General features: G+C 38.9%; 3 protein-coding genes across 4 annotated transcripts; 1 reads left to right on the top strand and 2 right to left on the bottom strand.

Annotated features, from left to right (window-relative positions):
* Positions 1–309: 309 nt before the first annotated feature.
* Positions 310–5668, top strand: LOC113641026 (zinc-binding protein A33-like). Its single transcript, XM_027143604.2, has 6 exons — positions 310–779; positions 2476–2571; positions 2659–2889; positions 3020–3042; positions 3129–3247; positions 4197–5668. The coding sequence occupies exons 1-6, from the start codon at positions 381–383 to the stop codon at positions 4727–4729; spliced, it is 1401 nt and encodes a 466-aa protein (XP_026999405.1). The 5' UTR covers positions 310–380; the 3' UTR covers positions 4730–5668.
* gtpbp8 (GTP binding protein 8 (putative)) lies at positions 4881–10034 on the bottom strand. Of its 2 annotated transcripts, XM_047815184.1 has the most exons (7): positions 9787–10034; positions 9279–9614; positions 8661–8759; positions 8431–8561; positions 8246–8345; positions 7850–7968; positions 4881–5321 (listed from the first exon to the last, which is right to left on the bottom strand). In XM_047815184.1, the coding sequence occupies exons 2-7, from the start codon at positions 9591–9593 to the stop codon at positions 5234–5236; spliced, it is 852 nt and encodes a 283-aa protein (XP_047671140.1). In that variant the 5' UTR covers positions 9594–9614; positions 9787–10034; the 3' UTR covers positions 4881–5233. The 2 variants fall into 2 exon arrangements, with proteins under 2 accessions (XP_047671140.1, XP_047671139.1); XM_047815183.1 differs by having other exon boundaries at positions 9279–10028.
* A 1222-nt stretch (positions 10035–11256) lies between these two features.
* On the bottom strand, positions 11257–20070 carry spryd7b (SPRY domain containing 7b). The gene is made up of 5 exons (XM_027143569.2): positions 19836–20070; positions 19297–19413; positions 13354–13520; positions 12724–12826; positions 11257–11998 (listed from the first exon to the last, which is right to left on the bottom strand). Exons 1-5 carry the CDS (start codon positions 19942–19944, stop codon positions 11901–11903), a joined length of 594 nt encoding a protein of 197 aa, XP_026999370.1. The 5' UTR covers positions 19945–20070; the 3' UTR covers positions 11257–11900.
* Positions 20071–20082: the final 12 nt, after the last annotated feature.

Here is a 20082-nt window from a genome sequence, read left to right as displayed (position 1 = left end):
TTAATCTAGTGGCTCTATGTCAATGAATAATAAATATAAATAAATATTCTCATTTAAAAAGATTTTTAAAAAATGGCAAAATCATACAGCATAAGCTGGATTCAACTCTAGCAGTGAAACAGTTAAATCCATAATCCATGGCAGAAACCGACTATGATTCGTACAATCCATAAGCATTGAGCCAAAAAAAATATCTTGAATTAACTGTGAAGGCTTGTACTGTAAGTTAGGAAATGCAGAATCAATATTGTTATTTTCTAGCTGTTTCAAAGAAGACTGTATATGCTGATCTGGGCCAGTAGATTGTGTTTACTTTATCAAAAGTGAAAGTGAAAGTATGACTATGACTACGGAAGTTAGAGAACACCTCATGCAAGAAAATGACTTCTAAGTTTTCAGAGGAGGATTTCTCATGTCCTGTGTGCTTTGAAATCTTCAAGGATCCTGTTCTCCTACAATGCAGTCACAGTGTGTGTAAAGTGTGTTTGGAGCAATACTGGGAGGCCAAAGGATCCAGAGAATGTCCTGTTTGTAGGAAAAAATCCTACCAGACACAGCTACCCACAAACTTTGCTTTAAAGAACCTGTGTGAGACTTTCTTACAGGAGAGAAGCCAGAGAGCTTCATCAGCGTCTGAAACAGAGTGCAGTCTGCACAGCGAGGAACTCAAAGTCTTCTGTCTGGATGATCAACAGCCGGTGTGTGTGGTGTGTCAGACTTCACGAAAACACACTGACCACAGATTCTGCCCTATTGATGAAGCAGCAACAGACTGTAAGGTAAATATTATAAAAGTAAATGCAGTACTAGTATAAAAGTAAATACTTGGAAGGTATCTGAAAATGTAATTGTATGACAATTGAACTGTGATCTACAGAAAAGAGACTCATTCTGCTGTTGACTTTTTACTGACTTAACCTATAGTGCAGCTGTAAAGAAAAGTCCTGGGTAATTTGGGTACTGAAAAGGTGTGCATTCCATTTCAAAATATAAATTAAATTTCACTTAAAGCCACTTCATACTGGTCAATCTTCAGATGATAATTTCAGTTAGCATGAACCTTCTGTAACAGCAGATTCCTGTTCATTTATACGAGGAGTAGAATCTGATATGGCCTTCTGATATGGTCTAGATGTGTTTAGATGCTTTCCTGATTACGGTGGTTGTAAGGAGTGGTTATTTGAGCCTTCCCTCCAGCTTCTGTCTACCAATTCTCCACTGGCTTTATTTATTATGCTAGAGAAATTCTTAGGACAACAACAGCAATCACACCACACTGAGTCACCAAGATCACATTCTGATGTTTGATATGAACATTAACTGAAGCTTAATTATTGCATTGTGCTGATGACATGATTGGTGAATTGGAGAAATACATGAATGAGCAAGCGCATAATATGAGCAAGCACACCCTAGTGTAATTATATATTCATTTCAACATAAATTTAGTCAGATTATAAGTGCCTATTTTCACATATCAGTTGTCATCAGGACGTGTGGCAATACGTAAACAAGCAGAATAGTCTTACATAGATACAGGATGAGTGAAATTGTACTGATTTTAGTTTATAGCTTCAACTGTGTTGAGATTGTCATCTGTTGCTTATCGATAAACAGATTAGGCCAAATGTAATAGTCTATTTAAAGCAAGGCTATTTTTTACAGTCATAAGTAGTACAAAGCAAGGCTTTTTTTTACAGTCATAAGTAGTACAAAGGTGTAATGCCATTAACTTGTAAATAGTGGCCCCTGGTTAGATAATTCAATTCAATTCAATTCAATTCAAGTTTATTTGTATAGCGCTTTTTACAATAGACATTGTCTCAAAGCAGCTTTACAGGACATAAACATAGAGCAGAAGGTAAACATAATTAATGATAAAGGAAATAACGAATAATAAAAGAAATAAGAATTAACAGAATAAAAATTCTAGATTATTATTAGATGTATATAGTTCACAGTGTGTATGTATTTATTCCCCTATGAGCAAGTCTGAGGTGACTCAGGCAGCAGTGGCAAGGAAAAACTCCCTTAAATTGGTAAAGGAAGAAACCTTGAGAGGAACCGGACTCAAGGGGGAACCCATCCTCATATGGGTGACACTGGGGGTGTGATTGTAATATACAGTCAAACAAATGTTGTATTGGTGTGAGGTTCAAGGACTTCTGATCTTCTGAGTACCACAGAGTCTAACAGGAGATGTCTCAGGATTCTTAGAGTCGGCCTCGGCTCAGTGGATGTCCAAAGGCTTCGTCCCACAGAGGACGATGAGAGCTGGTACAGTGTCTGGATGCCTCGGGATGGGTACAAAGAGAAAAGCAGTGGAAAGGGATTAACATATCTGCCGTTCATAAAAATGCGCTGGTCTGATGTACTGGTGCATGATATTATGGGATGTATTATGTGTACGCCTGACTGAAATAGATAACAGGTTTTTAATATATTAAACACAACTTGTGCTGCTTTGTTTTTTAGGAAAAGCTCAAGGCTGAATTAAAGCTCCTGCAGGATAAACTGGAGAACATTAAGGACTGCAAACTGAAATGGAGTCAGACTGCAGAATATATACAGGTTAAAAACAATAACAAAGATTTTATAATGGCATTTTGCATCATTACATATTCAATTATATTCCATTTAATTTCCTCTTCACTACAGATTCAGGCCCAACACACAGAGCAACAGATTAAGGAGCAGTTTGAAAAGCTTCACCAGTTTCTACGAGATGAAGAGGCAGTCAGAATCGCTGCACTGAGAGAGGAAGAGGAGCAGAAGAGTCAGATGATGAAGGAGATGATTGAGAAGCTGAGCAGAGACATATCATCTCTTTCAGACACAATCATAGCCATAGAAGAGGAGATGAGCGATGAAGACGTCCTGTTCTTACAAGTGAGCATCATTTAGTCAGTATTTATACTGTGAGAAAGTTAAACTTCTTTTTCCATCATCAGAAACATCACATTTCAGTGGTGTAAAAATGTAAATCATATCCACTGATTTGTGCTTTGTTGTTTTCCAGAACTACAAGGCCACAGTGAATAGGTGAGTGATGTGGTTCCTGTCTCTCTGCTTCTCTGTGTTTCTGAATCCAAAGCCACAGCAACACTGACTCCTGAATGTTTTTGCAGAGCCCAGTGCACACTGCAGCATCCAGAGGAGCTTTCAGGAGCACTGATCCATGTGGCAAAACATCTGGCCAACCTGAGGTTCACAGTCTGGGAGAAGATGCAGGACACTGTCCAATACAGTAATGCACTTTGTTTCCTTTTGCATGTTAGTTTTATTATATACACCTTCATCCAATAGATCCCACTAGCTGACTGATAAATGGTTTGGCTTATTGTTTTTATCCAGTGGGTTATGAACTTATCTTTATTTTTGCTTTGTAATATCCACTGTACAAATTATATTCAGTTGACCACAACAAATATTTCATCCTTTAAAAACATTTTAAATCAAACTGTGTCTATTTTATTTTCTGAAGGTGAATGTTTTTGTTCTTATGTCCAGCCTACAGATTAATGTGAGCAGCAAGGAAAAGCTTTTTAGCACCAAGTTTTGGTTGATGTCTTTTAATGTTTAGTGTCACTGTGTACAACTTATTTTTGACAGCTTATACATATTTAGACACGTTACTTCAGGGCTGTTTTCAGATAGCAGCCACCTTCTGAAAATCCTGTAAGCTGCTACAACAAAACCTAAACTTTTCTACTGCTCTGTCTCAAACTTCACAGAGCTTATGTCGCATTAGTCTCATTTAACCAACTGAGGAAAGCAGGCTTTTAAGTACTAAGCCCAATATTGTGCAATGGCTTCGTCCACTTCTTTTCTTTCTCTTTCTCTCTCTCTCTCTCTCTCTAGGCAGCTCTCTGGCTGATGATAGTTTAGCCTTTTTAAACATGTTGTTTTAAACATGCAATCTTTACATGTGAAACCCAGGAATTGGTCCATTTCTTTAGTGTATAACCTAAAGAACTGGTATTCTTGTTCCAATAATATCAGCACTCAATAGTCCACAACATTACATTCTTAATATAAACATGAAAAAATACCATGGTTATCGACTCAACTAAGGAAAAGAAGAACTTAACAAAATACTAAATCATGTTAGCTTCTGTTAAGGTCTAGTTTCTTTACTTTTACCTCGTTGTTATACATTGTTTGTTGTTTATTACCTTTTGGTATGTTTTTCTTAGTGCCTATAACACTGGACCCAAACACTGCTCATCCTCTTCTCGTTATATCTGATGATCTGACCTGTGTGAGACTCAGTGAAGAAGAACTGAAGCTGCCAGACAATCCAGAGAGACTAGATGCCTGCTTATGTGTGCTGGGCTCTGAGGGCTTTATCTCAGGGACATACTGCTGGGATGTCGAAGTTGGAGACGCTGCAGCATGGTCACTGGGTGTTATGACAGAGTCTGCTCAGAGGAAGGGAGATATAAACTCCAGAGGTGGACTCTGGTACATGTGGTATTTTGATGGTGAATATGGCGCAGGTTCTTCACCACACCCACACAGTCTCCTCTCATTAGAACAAAAGCTTCAGAGGATCAGATTACAGCTGGACAGAGAAAATCTGTCATTCTATGACCCTCTTACTGGCACACATATACACACTTTCACACACACATTTACCAACAGATTACGGCCATATTTAGCTATTGGTTCTGAAACATCTTCCCTGAAAATCCTTCCTATTGAGAACTATAAACAAGTAAATCACTGAAGGTAAACAGAAGCTCAACTCAAGCTGTTAGCTGCAATCTGAAACTTGTTTCAGGTTTTCTTTATGTCCAAGATGACTAACATTATTTATAATAATCATCCTGCATGTCTCATTTAATTACATCAATTAATACAAATTTCTGCTGCTTAGCCTTCTAAATTCTGCAGACCTTTAGAATTTGTTTGGTACAAGTGAAAATTTTCATATTCATGTTGTTCGTATGGTAATTCAATGTCAGACCAATGAGGTCAACTTTTGTTTTTCTAAAAATTGAGAAAATAGAAAGCCATGTAATCTATCCTTGTTGTGCCCAACTGAAAGCAGAGAAACAAGTTGCAGGTATCTTCCATATTGCTGTAGCAAGGAGTCAAATATCGCTTTGTCCCAGGCTTGACCTGATCAGACACCAACTGCAGGAAACTCAGGCCATAGATGCTGCTATGTCAATCAATTCAGCGTAGATCAGTCTCTTGTCAATGTATGTTTTATCCCTCTGTATGGTTCTCAGGTCAGTTTGGATCTCAGCTGGAGATTTCCTGTCACATGTGCTATAAAGCACCTGAAGACGTGGATGCCTGAGTATTGCACAGAACTGAGTAAAACCGAGGAAAGAAAAATAGAAAGAAAAAGGGATGATGATTACAGATTATAGTATTAAATCACAGTTTGAAATCTAAGCATATGATCATGAATATGGATGTGTGGATCTCCAAACAGACTCAAATCTATTTCAAATCTGATTCATTTTGAAATGACCTGCCTGAATGGCAATGGTGTCCTTTATGTGATATGCAGTACTACCTCGCTACATAGAGAGTTTAGCATGTGTATGCGGCATGAGCCACTACTTCGATATGCATCTAAGAAAATTTAATTAGCTATCTATTAACCTTTTTCTTTTTTAATAAAATGCAATAAAATATATTTAATATACAGTCACTATTCCTAGTCATGATATGATTCTTAAGAGCCTGTCTGTATGCATGTCCTCTTGTATAATCTTAGCTTTTCTTTTCTTATCAGTGACTGTCTGATCCATTTACACTTGCTGATATCTCCCACAAAAGGGGAACTTGATTTATCCAGTAATTATCCAGTATAGACCATTTCAATGGCTATTCATGGGTTAACGGAATTGACATCCTTGGTCCTTGGGACATTTCCAGTTATTTGTTGCACACATTCAAAACATGGAGGCTCAACTGCTTAAGGCTCTGGGTTATTGATCGGAGGATCGGGGTTCAAGGCCCAGCACAGCCAAGCTGCCACTGCTAGGCCCTTGAGCAAGGCCCTCAACCCTCCTCCAGGGGTGCTGTATCATCCTGCACTCTGACCCCAACTTCCTTAGTTGGGGTATGTGAAGAAAAGAATTCCACTGTACTGTAATGTATATGTGGCGATAATAAAAGCTTCTGTGCCACATTCTATTCTATTCTCCTTAACTTAAAGACCTAAAATTTTGCTCAGTGCAACTAAGATAGAGGTGACAGAAAAACTATTCTGAACTGCTATTTTTTGGACTGGCTTGGAAAAGTCAATGTCTGCCACTGGTTCATATGCATATAGATGTACTAAAAATTTTACTATCTAATTTTGTTAACATTTACATCTACAGCATTTAGCAGACACCGTTATCCAGAGCGACTTACATTTTTATCTAATTTTTATACAACTAAGCAAGTGAGGGTCAAGAGCCTTGCTCAGGGGCCCAGAAGTGGCAGCCTGGTAGACGTAGGAATCGAACTCACAACCTTCCGATTGGTAGCCCAACACCTTAACCACTAGGCTACCACATCTAAAATCAAAACACAAGTTTCTGCTTTAGAATTTTAAAAATAAAAGATGCAAAAACCTTGTTCATTAGCAACCACACACAAGTTCTGGAAGTCACAGATGGAGCATTTAAACTCTCCCTCACACACAGTTCCACAGCAACAAAAATCACAGCAACATCCCAACAAACTTCCCCTAAGACATTTCAGAAAGTTAACCAATTACCTCTGGAGTAGATAATAATGCCACACAATTATTTTACTGGCATACAGATAATGCGATTAGTTAGCAATAAAATAGTAATGTAATTTATTATTTGCATAGATATATACAGACAGACCAGCTATGCAAGTGTAATGACCACTAAAAACCTCTCCAGTAATGTTGGCAACGAACCAGTTTTTGACACCGTTACTCCAACTTCACCACAGACAACACAAATGCCCACACTGTACGAGCAGATGCTCCTGACTTTTCCCACTTAGAAAATATTATAAACATCCAGAGTGCGAAAAGCTTTTACGGCTTCTCTAGTATACTCATTTTCAACCAGATAATGATACACATCTGTATATGTTACTTGAGGTAAACAGTTTAGTCTCTGACTGAAAATTTGTTGCCTTAAAGTCTTACGTAGAGGACCTGCTAATTCCGATTGATCATTTATGTGTTTAGTTTTTGTAAATACCTAAACCGTTAACTTCAAACCAAACTCAAAAAGTACGAACTTGTCATTTATTTCTTGACAGATCTGTGATTTAAAAATGGTGCCACTGGAAATGCCACAAGACCAGGCTTGTGCAGTAGCATTGCAACACACGTTTGTTATTGCTTACATTCTTGAAATGGTCTATAAAAAAAATCAGGCAAACTACTGGGTAAAATTTCAGCTGGTTCAACATCATGAAAAAAAATAGAATTAACCAGGTAACCTGAGAGATCCACATAATTACCGAAGAAAAACATTTTAGATACACACACGTAAAATACATTTTAAATTAAGTAAAAAACTATTATAAAGTGAATACTGTGGTGGTATATCCCTGCTGCCTGTGTATGTGTGAACATGGTGTCTGTATATCAATAGCTGCCACTCCTGAGCTACTTGAAGTCCCTCCAGATGCCAAGTGCCAGGATCAAACCAATGAGTGTGAGGAAGCAATGCTACCTGCTTGCCACGCTGACTGTTAATTAAGTTTTTTTTTTAAACAGTTAATGAATTATAATACAATGTTACCTAAGCAATTTGTGCATTTAGTAGGATTGTTAAGCTGCTGAGGTGTTAGGGGAAAAGGACATCAGGTCAAGAACATGTCCATGGTTTGTGTACATGTGCTTTGTTTTTACCTCACAAGAAAGGGCTGTGGGAAACATGTGCTTGTTTTATGCTTGATAAAATCATGGAGCTGCAGGAGAAAGGACAGCAGAGCCCCCTGACGGGTTTTGTCTATCTTAGTCACCACCATCTTCAAACAGAGAGAGAAAAGCAAATTGAATACAAACAATAAAATACAGTCAGGAGACACAATGCTGTCAGACAGTGTGATCTTATGTAGAAAATTACATTATATAAAAACACAACGTAAGCAAAGACGGGCGTAACTTGTTAAAATAACAACATTTAAAATTTACAGACTTAGAGAAGTGCCTCAGTTAAAATCTTGTACTAATGTGAAATTTACTTTACTCTGGTGCCACCTGCTGGTCTTTCACATTTGGTGCATGAAAGACAAAAACACTCACCGCATAAGGAATACCAAACTCTTCACACATCTCCACAGCAACCAAATCAAACTTTTGCAGTCCAACATCTCCATCCACCAACAAGAAAGTCCTCATAAGACTAATAAAAAAAAGAACATTCATCATACCATCTAACATACCTATTTCTGCTCACACCATCGCTCAGGGACTCTGATCACACCTACTTTTTTCGCTCTTGAAGGTAAGGCTCGACCATGTCCACAAAGTCTTTTGGGGCTCTGTATCCATAGCCAGGCATGTCGACCAGAGTGAATGCTTTACCCACTGTGAAAAAATTAAGCTTTTTTGTGTGTCCCTACATAACAGAAAAAATGAAATAATCAGTCCAAACCCAGGAAAAAGGGCAGAAAAGGTGAAAAAAACAACAACAAAGCAATTAAGTTTGTTTGCTTACAGGTGTTTTGGAAACCCGTACTTCAACCTCTGGTGCGAAAGAGAACAGGGCCCGGATGAGAGACGACTTGCCAACATTGCTCCTGCCTATGAAACACACCTGCAGATCACACACACAAATCAGACCTCTCTTACAAAACACTAGTAACACATGTATAAATATTTAAATTCTACTCTGGATTAATTTGACCTTCAGTAGCAACCAAAATTTATTTCGTACGTTTTTTATTAAACATGTCGGTCTTTCGTTAAGTTTCCCATGTTATCCAAAATGCTGTGCGACTACCCCTGACTAGCCATTTACCTTATCTCTGCCTGAAGAGAGAGATGCAGCAGCACTTTAATACTTTATTATATTTAATACTGATTCAGGGTGGATTCTGGGATTCAGGGTGGATTCTGTTTCGTGGTGGATTCAAAGTGGATTCTGATTCAGGGTGGATTTAGGGTGAATTCTGTGATGCAGAGTGTGTTCAGGGTGGATTGAGTTTAAGGGTGGATTCAGAGTGGATTCAGGGATTTAGAGTGGATTCAGGTTCAGGGTGGATTCTGGGATTCATGGTTGATTCAGTGTGGATTCAGGGTGCTTCAGACTCAGATCATGTGTCTTGTCTCTCACCTCTGGCTGTGTAGGTTCAGGCACATGGTCTATGCGCACAGCTGATGAAGAGTAGAATATCTGGTGTTTGTGAGATGGAGTGAAAAGTCTCTCAGCACACTCGAGGTCTTCTAGGTCGGGCTGGAAGAGATAAAATCGTGTCTTGTCTACTTGTCGTGACAGGTGTGAGTCCAGCCTGCTGAACGGATACAGGAGGCCCACGCGCTTTTCCTCAGGCAGCATAGACACGTGGCGTAGTGACGCGAGCTCGTGCGCCTGACGCGTGGACACGAGCCGGACACCGCCGCGCACGTGCAGCAAGATCCGTAAACTCATAGTGATGCTGAATTACGGCTTCTATTACAAGACAAAAACGTAGTTTTATCTCGTTTCTCTCCAAAACGTCTTACATCGGCGTGTCAAATTCTATTCTAGACTTCCTCGCGTGTCAAAGTACAAAACAGGCACAATTCTGTTTCCTCAAGACAAAATATTTATTACCAATGACCACGAAGGGATAAAAACTTACGTTAGTGTTCGCATATACATATATATATGTTTAAAAACAAAGACCGAACAAACCGCCTGTAAACAATTCTTAAACACGTCGTGTTGATGGTTTGGTGTTTCATTTATATAAAACAAGGAAACAAGATCCCTGTTCGGTAGTTCCGGGGTAATTCGTGTTCCGGTTTATATAAAAATGTGGCAGTATTTTCAGACTTTGTTCTAATGATAATTATTTAAAAATGTAATCCTGACATAAAATTGCAAATTCAAGGCAAAAGAATAGGGGCAGCAGAGGTGTTACAGTCGATGTGTGTTGTGGTGAAACAGGACTAATCTTTTTGTCTCCCTGTCCTCACCTATTGTCACAAGCTATGGCTTGGCTTAACTTGTAAACTGATCAAATTTCTGTGATAGTATGAATGCCAGCAATCCTGGAGAGCCTCTTGTAGTGCCGCTGCTCCTCCAAACTTCTCCCTCGTTGAGCCGTATAAGACAAATCTGTTCCAGCACTTTAATATGTTCTGCCATTTACCCCCATTATCCACATTTATAATCACACCCTCCCCACATGAGGATGAGGTTCCCCTCTGAGTCTGGTACCTCTCAAGGTTTCTTCCTTTAACATTCAAGTGAGTTTTTCCTCGTGAATGCCGCCTGAGTCACCTCAGACTTGCTCATTAGGATAAATACAAACACATTTAAATATATTTAATATAAATCTTGAATTTTGTATTATGTTAATCTTTATTTTATTCTTTAGAATAACCTTTTGTTCTGTAAAGCTGCTTTGAGACATTGTCAATTGTAAAAAGTGCTATATAAATAAATTTGAATTAAATTGAATATTTAAACCACATGCTTAATATTGTGTAGGTCCCCTTGTGCCTCTCAAACAGCTCTGACTCTTTGAGGCATGGACTCCACAAGACCTCTGAAGGTGTGCTTTGGTTTTTGGGACCAAGTCATTAGCAGCTGATTCTTTAGCGCCTATAAATTGCAAGTTGAGTCTTCTATGGATCAGACTTCATCCAGCACATCCCACAGATACACAGATTTAACTGAGTACTAACTGTTCACTTGCTGCCAAATACATTGTAATGAAATCATCACGTGTTCTCTTCATACATCAATGCTTTTAGTGGGGCTGATTTGTTTGGAGAAACTGTAGCATATACTTAACCAAGCACAGGAATAAGAAACAAAGAAAATGCACAAAAAGAAGGGTGAACCTGATTATCATACTTTTCCACACCTTAATTACGTAATATTCTCAAGCCATTATAACTGGAAGAGTATAAGCCACAATGCTACAAATATATGCTACAAAACTATGACTTGTTATCTTGTGTGTTATGTAATATATGTAAAAGACATTTAATAAAGTGTTTGTTCTTGGTCATAAAAATTGCTTCATTTTTCTTCAACTACTGATGTTGACTGGATTAAGTTTGATTGAATCTGTACATATACAAACATTTATACATGTATACAAGTTTAATACACGGAGTTCATTTTTTATTTGGAATTGTGATTACATATTTTGGTCATTTTCTCTGATTATGCTTAAATGGTGCAAACTAAAAAAGACAATCATTTTTTAACACAAGCAGACATGTATATTTCTCTTCACCAACTAGTGTTGTAACATTTTGCAAAAATATATAAAAATAAATAAAAGATCCTGTCCTAGGTATATAAAATGACACAAAAAAGTAGGAAATAATTACTTCTGTCATTTATTCATCTTCGTAACTGTTTAATCCTGGTTAGGGTTACAGTGGACCCAGAACCTAACTAAAGAACACTGAGAACAATTCAGCAATACATATTGGACAGGAGGCATATGGAAAATTAGAGAAACCTATGAGGGTCAAAGTATAATACAGGCTAAATTTACACACAAACATAAAACTTAATTTGAATGAAATCGTTTATGGCTGTGTGCGCGTGTGCATGTGTGTACACTTTTGAAATGGTTTGTCTAATAAACACCTGGCTTGTCTCCTATCAACTATGGCAGCAGCAGCAGAAACAGAGAAGGCATAAACAATACGACAGAGCAGTGCAACACCTTCAGCACTTTCCTAAAGCCTTGAGGATGGCTTCTCTGCAAGTGCATGGGAAGCAGAACGTTCAAAATATCTGCTGTTCAAACAGAATCTTCTCAAAGCCTTGAGGAGGAGTGTAGTAGAAGTCGCTGAACTGGCAGTCTAAGATAGCACTGTCATCCACTGCAAGACAGAGATTCAAAAACAACTTTCAATCATAACCTGGGCAGTGGAGGCTTACTAACCTCATTGTTGTGTCCTTGTGCAAAACAGCTTTACCTGTATCTTACAGCTTTGTGCTGTATCTTAAAAGAATAAGTCATTCATTCATTCATTTTCTACCGCTTATCCGAACTTCTCGGGTCACAGGGAGCCTGTGCCTACTGTATCTCAGGCGTCATTGAGCATCGAGGCAGGATACACCCTGGATGGAGTGCCAACCCATCGCAGGGCACACACACTCTCTCATTCATTCACACACACTACGGACAATTTTCCAGAGATACCAATCAACCTACCATGCATGTCTTTGGACCAGGGGAGGAAACCGGAATACCCGGAGGAAACCCCCGAGGCACGGGGAGAACATGCAAACTCCACACACACAAGGCGGAGGCGGGAATCGAACCCCCAACCCTGGAGGTGTGAGGAAAACGTGCTAACCACTAAGCCACCGTGCCCCCCCAGTATAGATCATTTTGGATGAAAATATTATGAATAAATAAAATACATGTCAGTAGAACATTCTTCAGATCACTACTCACAATCACTCTGATTTAGCATATCAACTTCTAGGAAGGCTGTCAATTAATTTTTATCCCTAAATCTTTCCCAATCTTACCTGCTACTCTTCATTCACACTTATAGATATAGATCTATAGATATATATACATATATATAAAACTGACCGTAAACAACAGGGAACACAGTCCCTCGAATGCCTGAGGCTGGGCACTGCATATTCTTTCCATTCAGATACAGGTTCAGTTCCACATGGTCATAAGTTAATCCCTGAAAAACATACAAACATGAACTGTAATCAAATATCATAATTTGTTAATGCCATTTTTACGGAATTTTTTTTTTCAGAGCAGACCTGAATGTAAGCATCAATGGAAAGAAGGTCGTTTGAAAGAAAGTGTGAAAATAACTTGTAACTCAGATGAGGTGAAATCTCAAACACAGCAAACCCTTTAAACATTAAAGTAAATATAATATAATATTTTTATGTCATTATGTAACTGATTATGATTTTTATGGTCAAAATACTGCATATATACCTAACAGATATATTTCATTTCATCAAACAAAGAAATTCAGATACTTAAAGTGTTAACACTGAAAGTGCCAATTGTCCTGAATCATGTCCTGTACTTACATACAATTTTTTTAAAAGTAAAGAATAATTGTTCAGCATGCTGCAAAAGAGGTTACTCAACCTTTGTTTACTAAGAAACACTTAAATATGTACAGTCCAGTCCACACACACACCCCCCCAACAGTATAAATCTGCTGCTGCACTATTTCCGCATTCTTACCACAACATCTCCCTCCTGAGGCACATTGTTAGCTGGCAGGCAGTTCTTTTCTTCATTGTTGTGATAGACAGATCCATCATGCCTGAGCACCAAACTGTTACTGTCTTGACCCAAAGGTATCTGGTTTAGATTCGCCTTCTGTGTGGCGACTCCGACTCCCCACACGCCTACACAAAACATCAAAAAGCATTTTCAGTCCTAATTCACACAGAGATTTTGTAGATTGCTTGTAGCTTTATTTAGTGTATGCACACAGTATCTACTAAGAAAATCCAGAGTGCTTTTAACTGACTTGCTGGGTGCAAATGAGCAAACACAAAAGCTAAAATTTAACATAACAATAACAGACCTGCCAACCTTGGAAAAAAAATTTCAGTAGCAACTTACTGCAGCGATGCGGAGCGAGGTCAGGCACACTTGCTGGTCAGTGTTGATTAAGTTCACAAGCTCACTCATCACAACTTTTTACTATATTTTTCCTATATAAATACTGGCAAATAAAGTAAAACTTGATCTGTGCGTAAAACTTAAACTTGAGGCACAACACCGATCAAGAACTTCTGAGGGGCATATACTCGCTTCTTTTTAGATTTGCTTCCCTCTCCCTATCTGTCAGTATCCTCATCTGACATCATGTGTATTACTACTAACTGCAAGGCACACACAACACACACATCATCATGTTTTTCATTAATAGGTTTCCATGCGCATTTGCGTGAAAACACTTTGTACATTATTAATATGTTTTAAGGCACAAATGGCATGTAAGAAGATTTGCATTTTACAGTACTGATGTACAAAATGTACAATAACAATACTTGGCTGCTACTAAAATAAAGAGTATAACGTTATGTGCATGATCACTTGTGTATAATATCTGCATACTATTTTAACAACTCTATGTATTGCCATAAATTAGAGCTGATGAACTAAACAGTAACTTCATATCTGACAACACATACATGTGTTAATTTTCTCAGCAATAATGCAAGACTCTAGACTTCACTATGGTTTTGACTGGCTGATCATATAATAATACCTCCCTCATCATTTCTACTTTTTGCTTCTATTTCCCTGCTTTTCACAATAAAAAAAAAATCTGATGTCCATCAGATGTGATCTACAGGAGCCAGTAACAATCGAGTCAGAATATGACTGATATTTAAAAAATGACATTAGTTTCGTCATGTTATAGCATGACTGCGTGCTATAAAAGGGACACAGACACTCGCGGATATTGATTTCTGCGTGCTCGCGCCAGTTTGTCTTTTCCGTTAAAGTACGACGGCAATGCGTTTACAGGCATGACTTACGGTTCCTATATAAATACTGGCAAATAAAGTAAAACTTGATGTGCGTAAAACTTAAACTTGAGGCACAACACCGGACACTTGGGCACATGCCCCAGTAAAGTAGTCTAACGATGCCTGTGGTTCGGCAGGCTTATTAAATTGGATAAAATTCACAATTCTGGCCATTTACCTTTGAAACGTTAAGTCCTCACTTGTAAAAAACAGTCACTGTAAGAAGAATTGAAGACGGACAGAGACAGATGAAAACCACATCGTTTTGACGGCTCTCCGCTTGTAGCGTTGAAGAGTTTTAAACTGGCGTTATGATTGGTCGAATTATTATTTTCCCAGGTTGCTGCCCAATGCGGTTACACCATAGGTGCATTGCCTGGTGCGCAAATGCACAGACAGTTGAACTCAAAGGCATCAATGTTTTTACAATGCGTATTTTGAAGTGACAAATCGTAGCAGCGTACTGTGATGTCTAAATGCGTATCTGCTACACAAAATGCGTAAAGGTTGGCAGGTCTGCAATAATGTCCTTCAGTAATTTCAGATTGCTGTACTATGCTCAGTTACAATCTCTTTCTAGATCTTCACACAATCATCTTGCTCAATTTTTTGTTTTGATGTGTACATCCTCTTAATGTTGCTTATAATTAACATGTACTGTATGACTGTATGCTGTAGATGGTAGGCAACACATCATAGATTACAAAAAGGGAAGGTAAAATGTAAAAAGGTAATGTAAGAAGGTAAATACAAGCACTTCAAGACTGATTGGAGATCTATCTTTAAAGGGTATATTTGGACCCTACTTTCAGTCCGGTCTAAATATACCCTTTAAAGATAAATCTCTAATCAGTTTTAAAGTGTGTTCTGACAGTTCTGTATAATGGTTAATATGTTAATTGACAGCTAATTTAGAACATTTCCCACTTTACAAACACACTTCTGGTAAACTGACAGACTGACAGAAATTTTACAGTCCAGTTATAGTTGATGTCCAGTTATAACGGGATGTTACATCAAAGCCCATTTGCATTGATATGCGTATTCTGTTCTCCTTTTTTTTTGCTTACAAGATTGAGTGTGTATTTCAGTTCCTGTATGCTTCCTGTCAGCTCAAACCAGTTCTCCTCTGAACTGATTACTGATTTTTTTTTTTCAGACCAGTTTCTGAAACACTAAACTTACATTATGCATACGATGGTTAACAGCTGGGTGACTTTTCTTGTAAGGTCGAAGTGATAAAGTAAATACTTTTGTTTTACAGAGATCTATAAATGTGTACAATTTGCTAAGATGGAGATGTCACTCTTGCCTGTCTTCAAAACTTGAGAGCCCTGTATTTTATACTTTAGACAACTATTTTATTTAGCCTTGGTTTTATGGAATAAAAACTCTGTCAATAATAATCGTACGTAATTCAAAGCATTTGTGTGTAAAATTTAATTTTACAGAGTTGGATCCCAAAATCTACGGCCACGACAGTTTACAGATACGAGATTTTGCGTGTTTGTTCAAATACAACTCCAAAATGTACGACTATGACAGTTTACACACACAACGCTTGTTTTCACAACAGCTCTTTTTCACACACGAAAACGGTCTGCGAAACAACTGTCAAAAATACGTCATCACGTTCACAGGCATTACTATCCGAGGGAAGATGAATCGATTCCATGAAGTGCACATGCGCCCCGCACTCTTTTAAACCACTGGCGCCGAAATGGCGGATCAGCAGCCAAGCGCTCACTCATCGTCTCAGGTAAGTTGGTTTTTCCTTCCAAATTCGGATGTGTTTAAGGGTTAGTTATCACTAATAACAGAGAGGAGTAATATTACAGATATAGGTTAACTATAGTAAGTAAGATTAGCTCTCAGAGTAAGGTTACATTAGGTGCTTAAAGAAAACAGCTGTTTAGGAGGTCATCATAGGCCTACATAAAAGACACACTTATACACCTCACACCTAGCCATTTCCTGCTGCACTGACTGCCCATTTGACTTGGACCTTCTTTCTTGTGCTGACTGTCCACTGATATTGGTATTTTTGACAGTTGTTTCGCAGACCGTTTTCGTGTGTGGAAAAAGAGGTGTTGTGAAACAAGCGTGTGTGTAAACTGTCAGTCATACATTTTGGAGTTGTATTTGAACAAACACGCAAAATCTCGTATCTGTAAACTGTCGTGGCCGTAGATTTTGGGATCCAACTCCGCAAAATTAAAATTTACACACAAATGCTTTGAATAACGTACGATTATTATTGACAGTGTTTTTATTCCATATGGTTTTAGTGCTTCCACATTGCAATTCTGATGCCGAGAGGGTATTTTCTATGGTCGGTTTGAACAAAATCTCACCGATGGTGCGAAACCCTATTGTTTTTGCTCTGGTTTATTTTTTTATTTATTAGCTAAAAATGTCTTATTGTTATGACACGCGGTGTTCGGCCAAGGATTCCGATCACATCGATGTGCCTATTGTGAATCTCGGACATAGCGCCACCAACAGGTCCCAGGAAGTGTGTCAGTCACAAAGTTGCATGTGTGAACTTTTAAATACTAGGGAATTCATGCGATTGACACCAAACGTGGTGAACATGATGACGAGACATTGCACTTGCTAAATGCCAAAGGGATTTTTGATATCTCGAACGATGCTGCCATGGCGAGGTGACAAATTTATTGCGAATTCAAATAAACAGAAAGTGTCTAATATCTAAAGCAAAAAATGTCTTATTGTGATGTCTTGTTGTGTGTATGTTCGGCCAAGGTTTCCGATCGCATCGATGTGCTTATTGTGAATCTCGGACATAGCGCCACCAACAGGCGACAGGAAGTGTGTCAGTCACAACAGTTGCATGTGGTGAACTTTTAAATACTCCTCCTAGGACATTCATGCGATTGACACCAAAAGTGGTCAACATGATGCCGAGACGTTGCACTTGCTAAATTCCGAAGGGATTTTTGATATCTTGAACGGTGCTGCCATGGCGAGGCGACAAAGTTATTGCGAATTCTGATTCTGATCGCATCAATGTGCTTATTGTGAGTCCCGGGTATAGCGCCACCAACAGGCCCCAGGAAGTGTGTAAGTCACAAAGGTGGATTTTTTTACAGTTGCATGCAATGAACTTTTAAATAGTCCTCCTAGAGGATTCATGCGATTGAATCTAATGCAAAATTGTGAAGGGATTTTTGATATCTCAAACACCGTTGCCATGGCATCGTGTCTGACCTTTTTGTCCACACTTAACAGCCGACAAATGTGATGTATTTGTCAAATTTCAAGTTAATCTAAGCACGCCAAAAGCCTTAAATATGCCTGAAATAAAAGTAAACTTTGACACGTTGCCATGGCAACGGTGTTTGAGACATCAAAAATCCGTTTGCCATTTCGCATTAGATTCAATCGCATGAATCCTCTAGGAGGACTATTTAAAAGTTCATTGCATGCAACTGTCAAAAAATCCACCTTTGTGACTGACACACTTCCTGGGGATCGGAATCCTTGGCCAAACATACACACCGCGTGTCATCCCAATAAGACATTTTTTGCTTTAGAGATTAGACACTTTCTGTTTCTTTGAATTCGCCATAAATTAGATGCCTCGCCATGGCAGCACCGTTCGAGATATCAAAAATCCCTTTGGTATTTAGCAAGTGTAATGTCTCAGCATCATGTTGACCATGTTTGGTGTCAATCGCATTAATGTCGTAGGAGGACTACTTAAAAGTTCACCGCATTCAATTATGAAAAAATCTAAAATGGCCGACTTCCTGTTGGGCGGAGCTCATAGTTTAGAGCGCAAAAGTTGTTCGGGTCGATGAGATCTATATGCGTACCAACTCTCGTACATGTGCGTACATAATTGCCCGATCTGTGCACAAATGTTTGTTTTTTCATTACAGGGGGCGCTACAGAGCCCCCCTGCCACGCCCGTATTCCAGCCTTACGACTCTGACGTGTGCGCCAAATTTCAAGAGTTTTCGAGCATGTTAAGGGACCCCAATTGGCCAATGTGTGCAAAAAAATAAAAATAAAATAAAATAATAAACCCGAGCAAAAACAATAGGGCTTCACACCATCGGTGCTCGGGCCCTAAATATAGCTGCAAGCAGCGTTGGCGTGTCCTCGCACTTTTTTTTATCACTATACGGTGCCTCCCAGAAAACAATGCAAGTGTGGACAAAAAGTGTACATCACATTTGTCGGCTGTTAAGTGTGGACAAAAAGGTCAGACAAAGGTGTGTCTCTTAAGTGGCTCACTAGTGCCCCCGTTTGTCTAAAATGTGGGGTTTCATTTACCTACAGTACCCAAATAGGTCAGTAACAACATAAAATAGTCCTCTGATATTTACAAACTTGATGCACTTGCCCACCGTGCATTGTTTTCTGGGAGGCACCGTATAGCGATAAAAAAAATGTGCGAGGGCCCGCCATTGCTGCTTGCAGCTATATTTTTTTTTATTATTTCTTATTTATATTTTTTTTTGTTCGGTGGATGGAGATGTTACTCTTGCCTGTCTTCCAAACTTGAGAGCCCTGTATTTTATACTTTAGACCACTATTTTATTATTTTATTTTTGGTCAAATTGTTTCATCCCTGTCATGGTTGTGAGTCCTGACGTCTCTGTGTACTCACCAGTGGACTGGACCTTGAACTCGAAGTAGCTCTTGTTCTGGTGTAGAGGGGCGTTGGCGAGACATGATCCGCTCCCACAGATCCGCCTTCCTCTTTTCACCACCACAACATCCGCGCCTGCACCAACAACACACACACACACACACACACACACACACACACACACACCGGGCTCACAGATCACCACCACTGCTCTCTCACTGGGTATGTATTTCATTACAAATCACGACTTTCTTTACACCGTTTTGCGTGCATCGGAAATATTATTAAGAATTGCAGTTGCTATAGCAACGCCGGATCAGATTAACAAACAGTAGTTAGCAAGTCATCAGTGCTAGCTGAAGCAGGGACAAAAGACATTATAAGAGAATAATTCAAGCAATAATCACTTTCCTGTTCCATTATCACAGGCTTTTATGGACACAAACACTAACTCTGTGTATCTAGAACTGTGTGACACTCAAAACAATAAAGAAAACTCGTTTATTTGGTTTGTATTCGTTGTTATTTTAGTTGGTAAAGCGGTTAATTGTTCGTACCCATGTGGTGTGTGTCGAGCTGAACGGTGGGCATTTCTTTAAGAGGTTTATGATCGGATCCACCATCACCACAACAGCAGCCCAGACAGGACGTAAACATTGCGGCCATATCAGCTTTAGCTTTACCGGAGAAGGAAGACAACAAAACCGGAAGTATTGTTAGAAGCCTTTAGGAAAGAGCTGGAAAACGTGTGAGGAAAGTTGTCGATGCAGCGCCCCCTCGTGGCCGCCCGCTGTTTTAGCGTCA

The sequence above is a fragment of the Tachysurus fulvidraco genome, chromosome 6 (assembly GCF_022655615.1).
Source record: "Tachysurus fulvidraco isolate hzauxx_2018 chromosome 6, HZAU_PFXX_2.0, whole genome shotgun sequence".
NCBI lineage: Eukaryota > Metazoa > Chordata > Actinopteri > Siluriformes > Bagridae > Tachysurus > Tachysurus fulvidraco.
The sequence above is the reverse complement of the archived record's forward strand: the minus strand, read 5'-3'. Positions and strand labels throughout refer to the sequence as shown.

Coding starts and splice junctions, on each gene's coding strand:
- LOC113641026 (XM_027143604.2), top strand. CDS start 381: ATGACTTCTAAGTTTTCAGAGGAGGATTTCTCATGTCCTGTGTGCTTT. Junction 2,890..3,019: donor AAGACGTCCTGTTCTTACAA/GTGAGCATCATT, acceptor GTTGTTTTCCAG/AACTACAAGGCCACAGTGAA. Junction 3,043..3,128: donor TACAAGGCCACAGTGAATAG/GTGAGTGATGTG, acceptor ATGTTTTTGCAG/AGCCCAGTGCACACTGCAGC.
- gtpbp8 (XM_047815184.1), bottom strand. CDS start 9,593: ATGAGTTTACGGATCTTGCTGCACGTGCGCGGCGGTGTCCGGCTCGTG. Junction 8,346..8,430: donor TACCTTCAAGAGCGAAAAAA/GTAGGTGTGATC, acceptor TTTTTTTATTAG/TCTTATGAGGACTTTCTTGT. Junction 7,969..8,245: donor AGTTTGGTATTCCTTATGCG/GTGAGTGTTTTT, acceptor CTCTGTTTGAAG/ATGGTGGTGACTAAGATAGA.
- spryd7b (XM_027143569.2), bottom strand. CDS start 19,944: ATGGCCGCAATGTTTACGTCCTGTCTGGGCTGCTGTTGTGGTGATGGT. Junction 19,414..19,835: donor GCTCGACACACACCACATGG/GTACGAACAATT, acceptor TTGTTGGTGCAG/GCGCGGATGTTGTGGTGGTG. Junction 13,521..19,296: donor GTTCAAGGTCCAGTCCACTG/GTGAGTACACAG, acceptor TGTTTTGTGTAG/GCGTGTGGGGAGTCGGAGTC.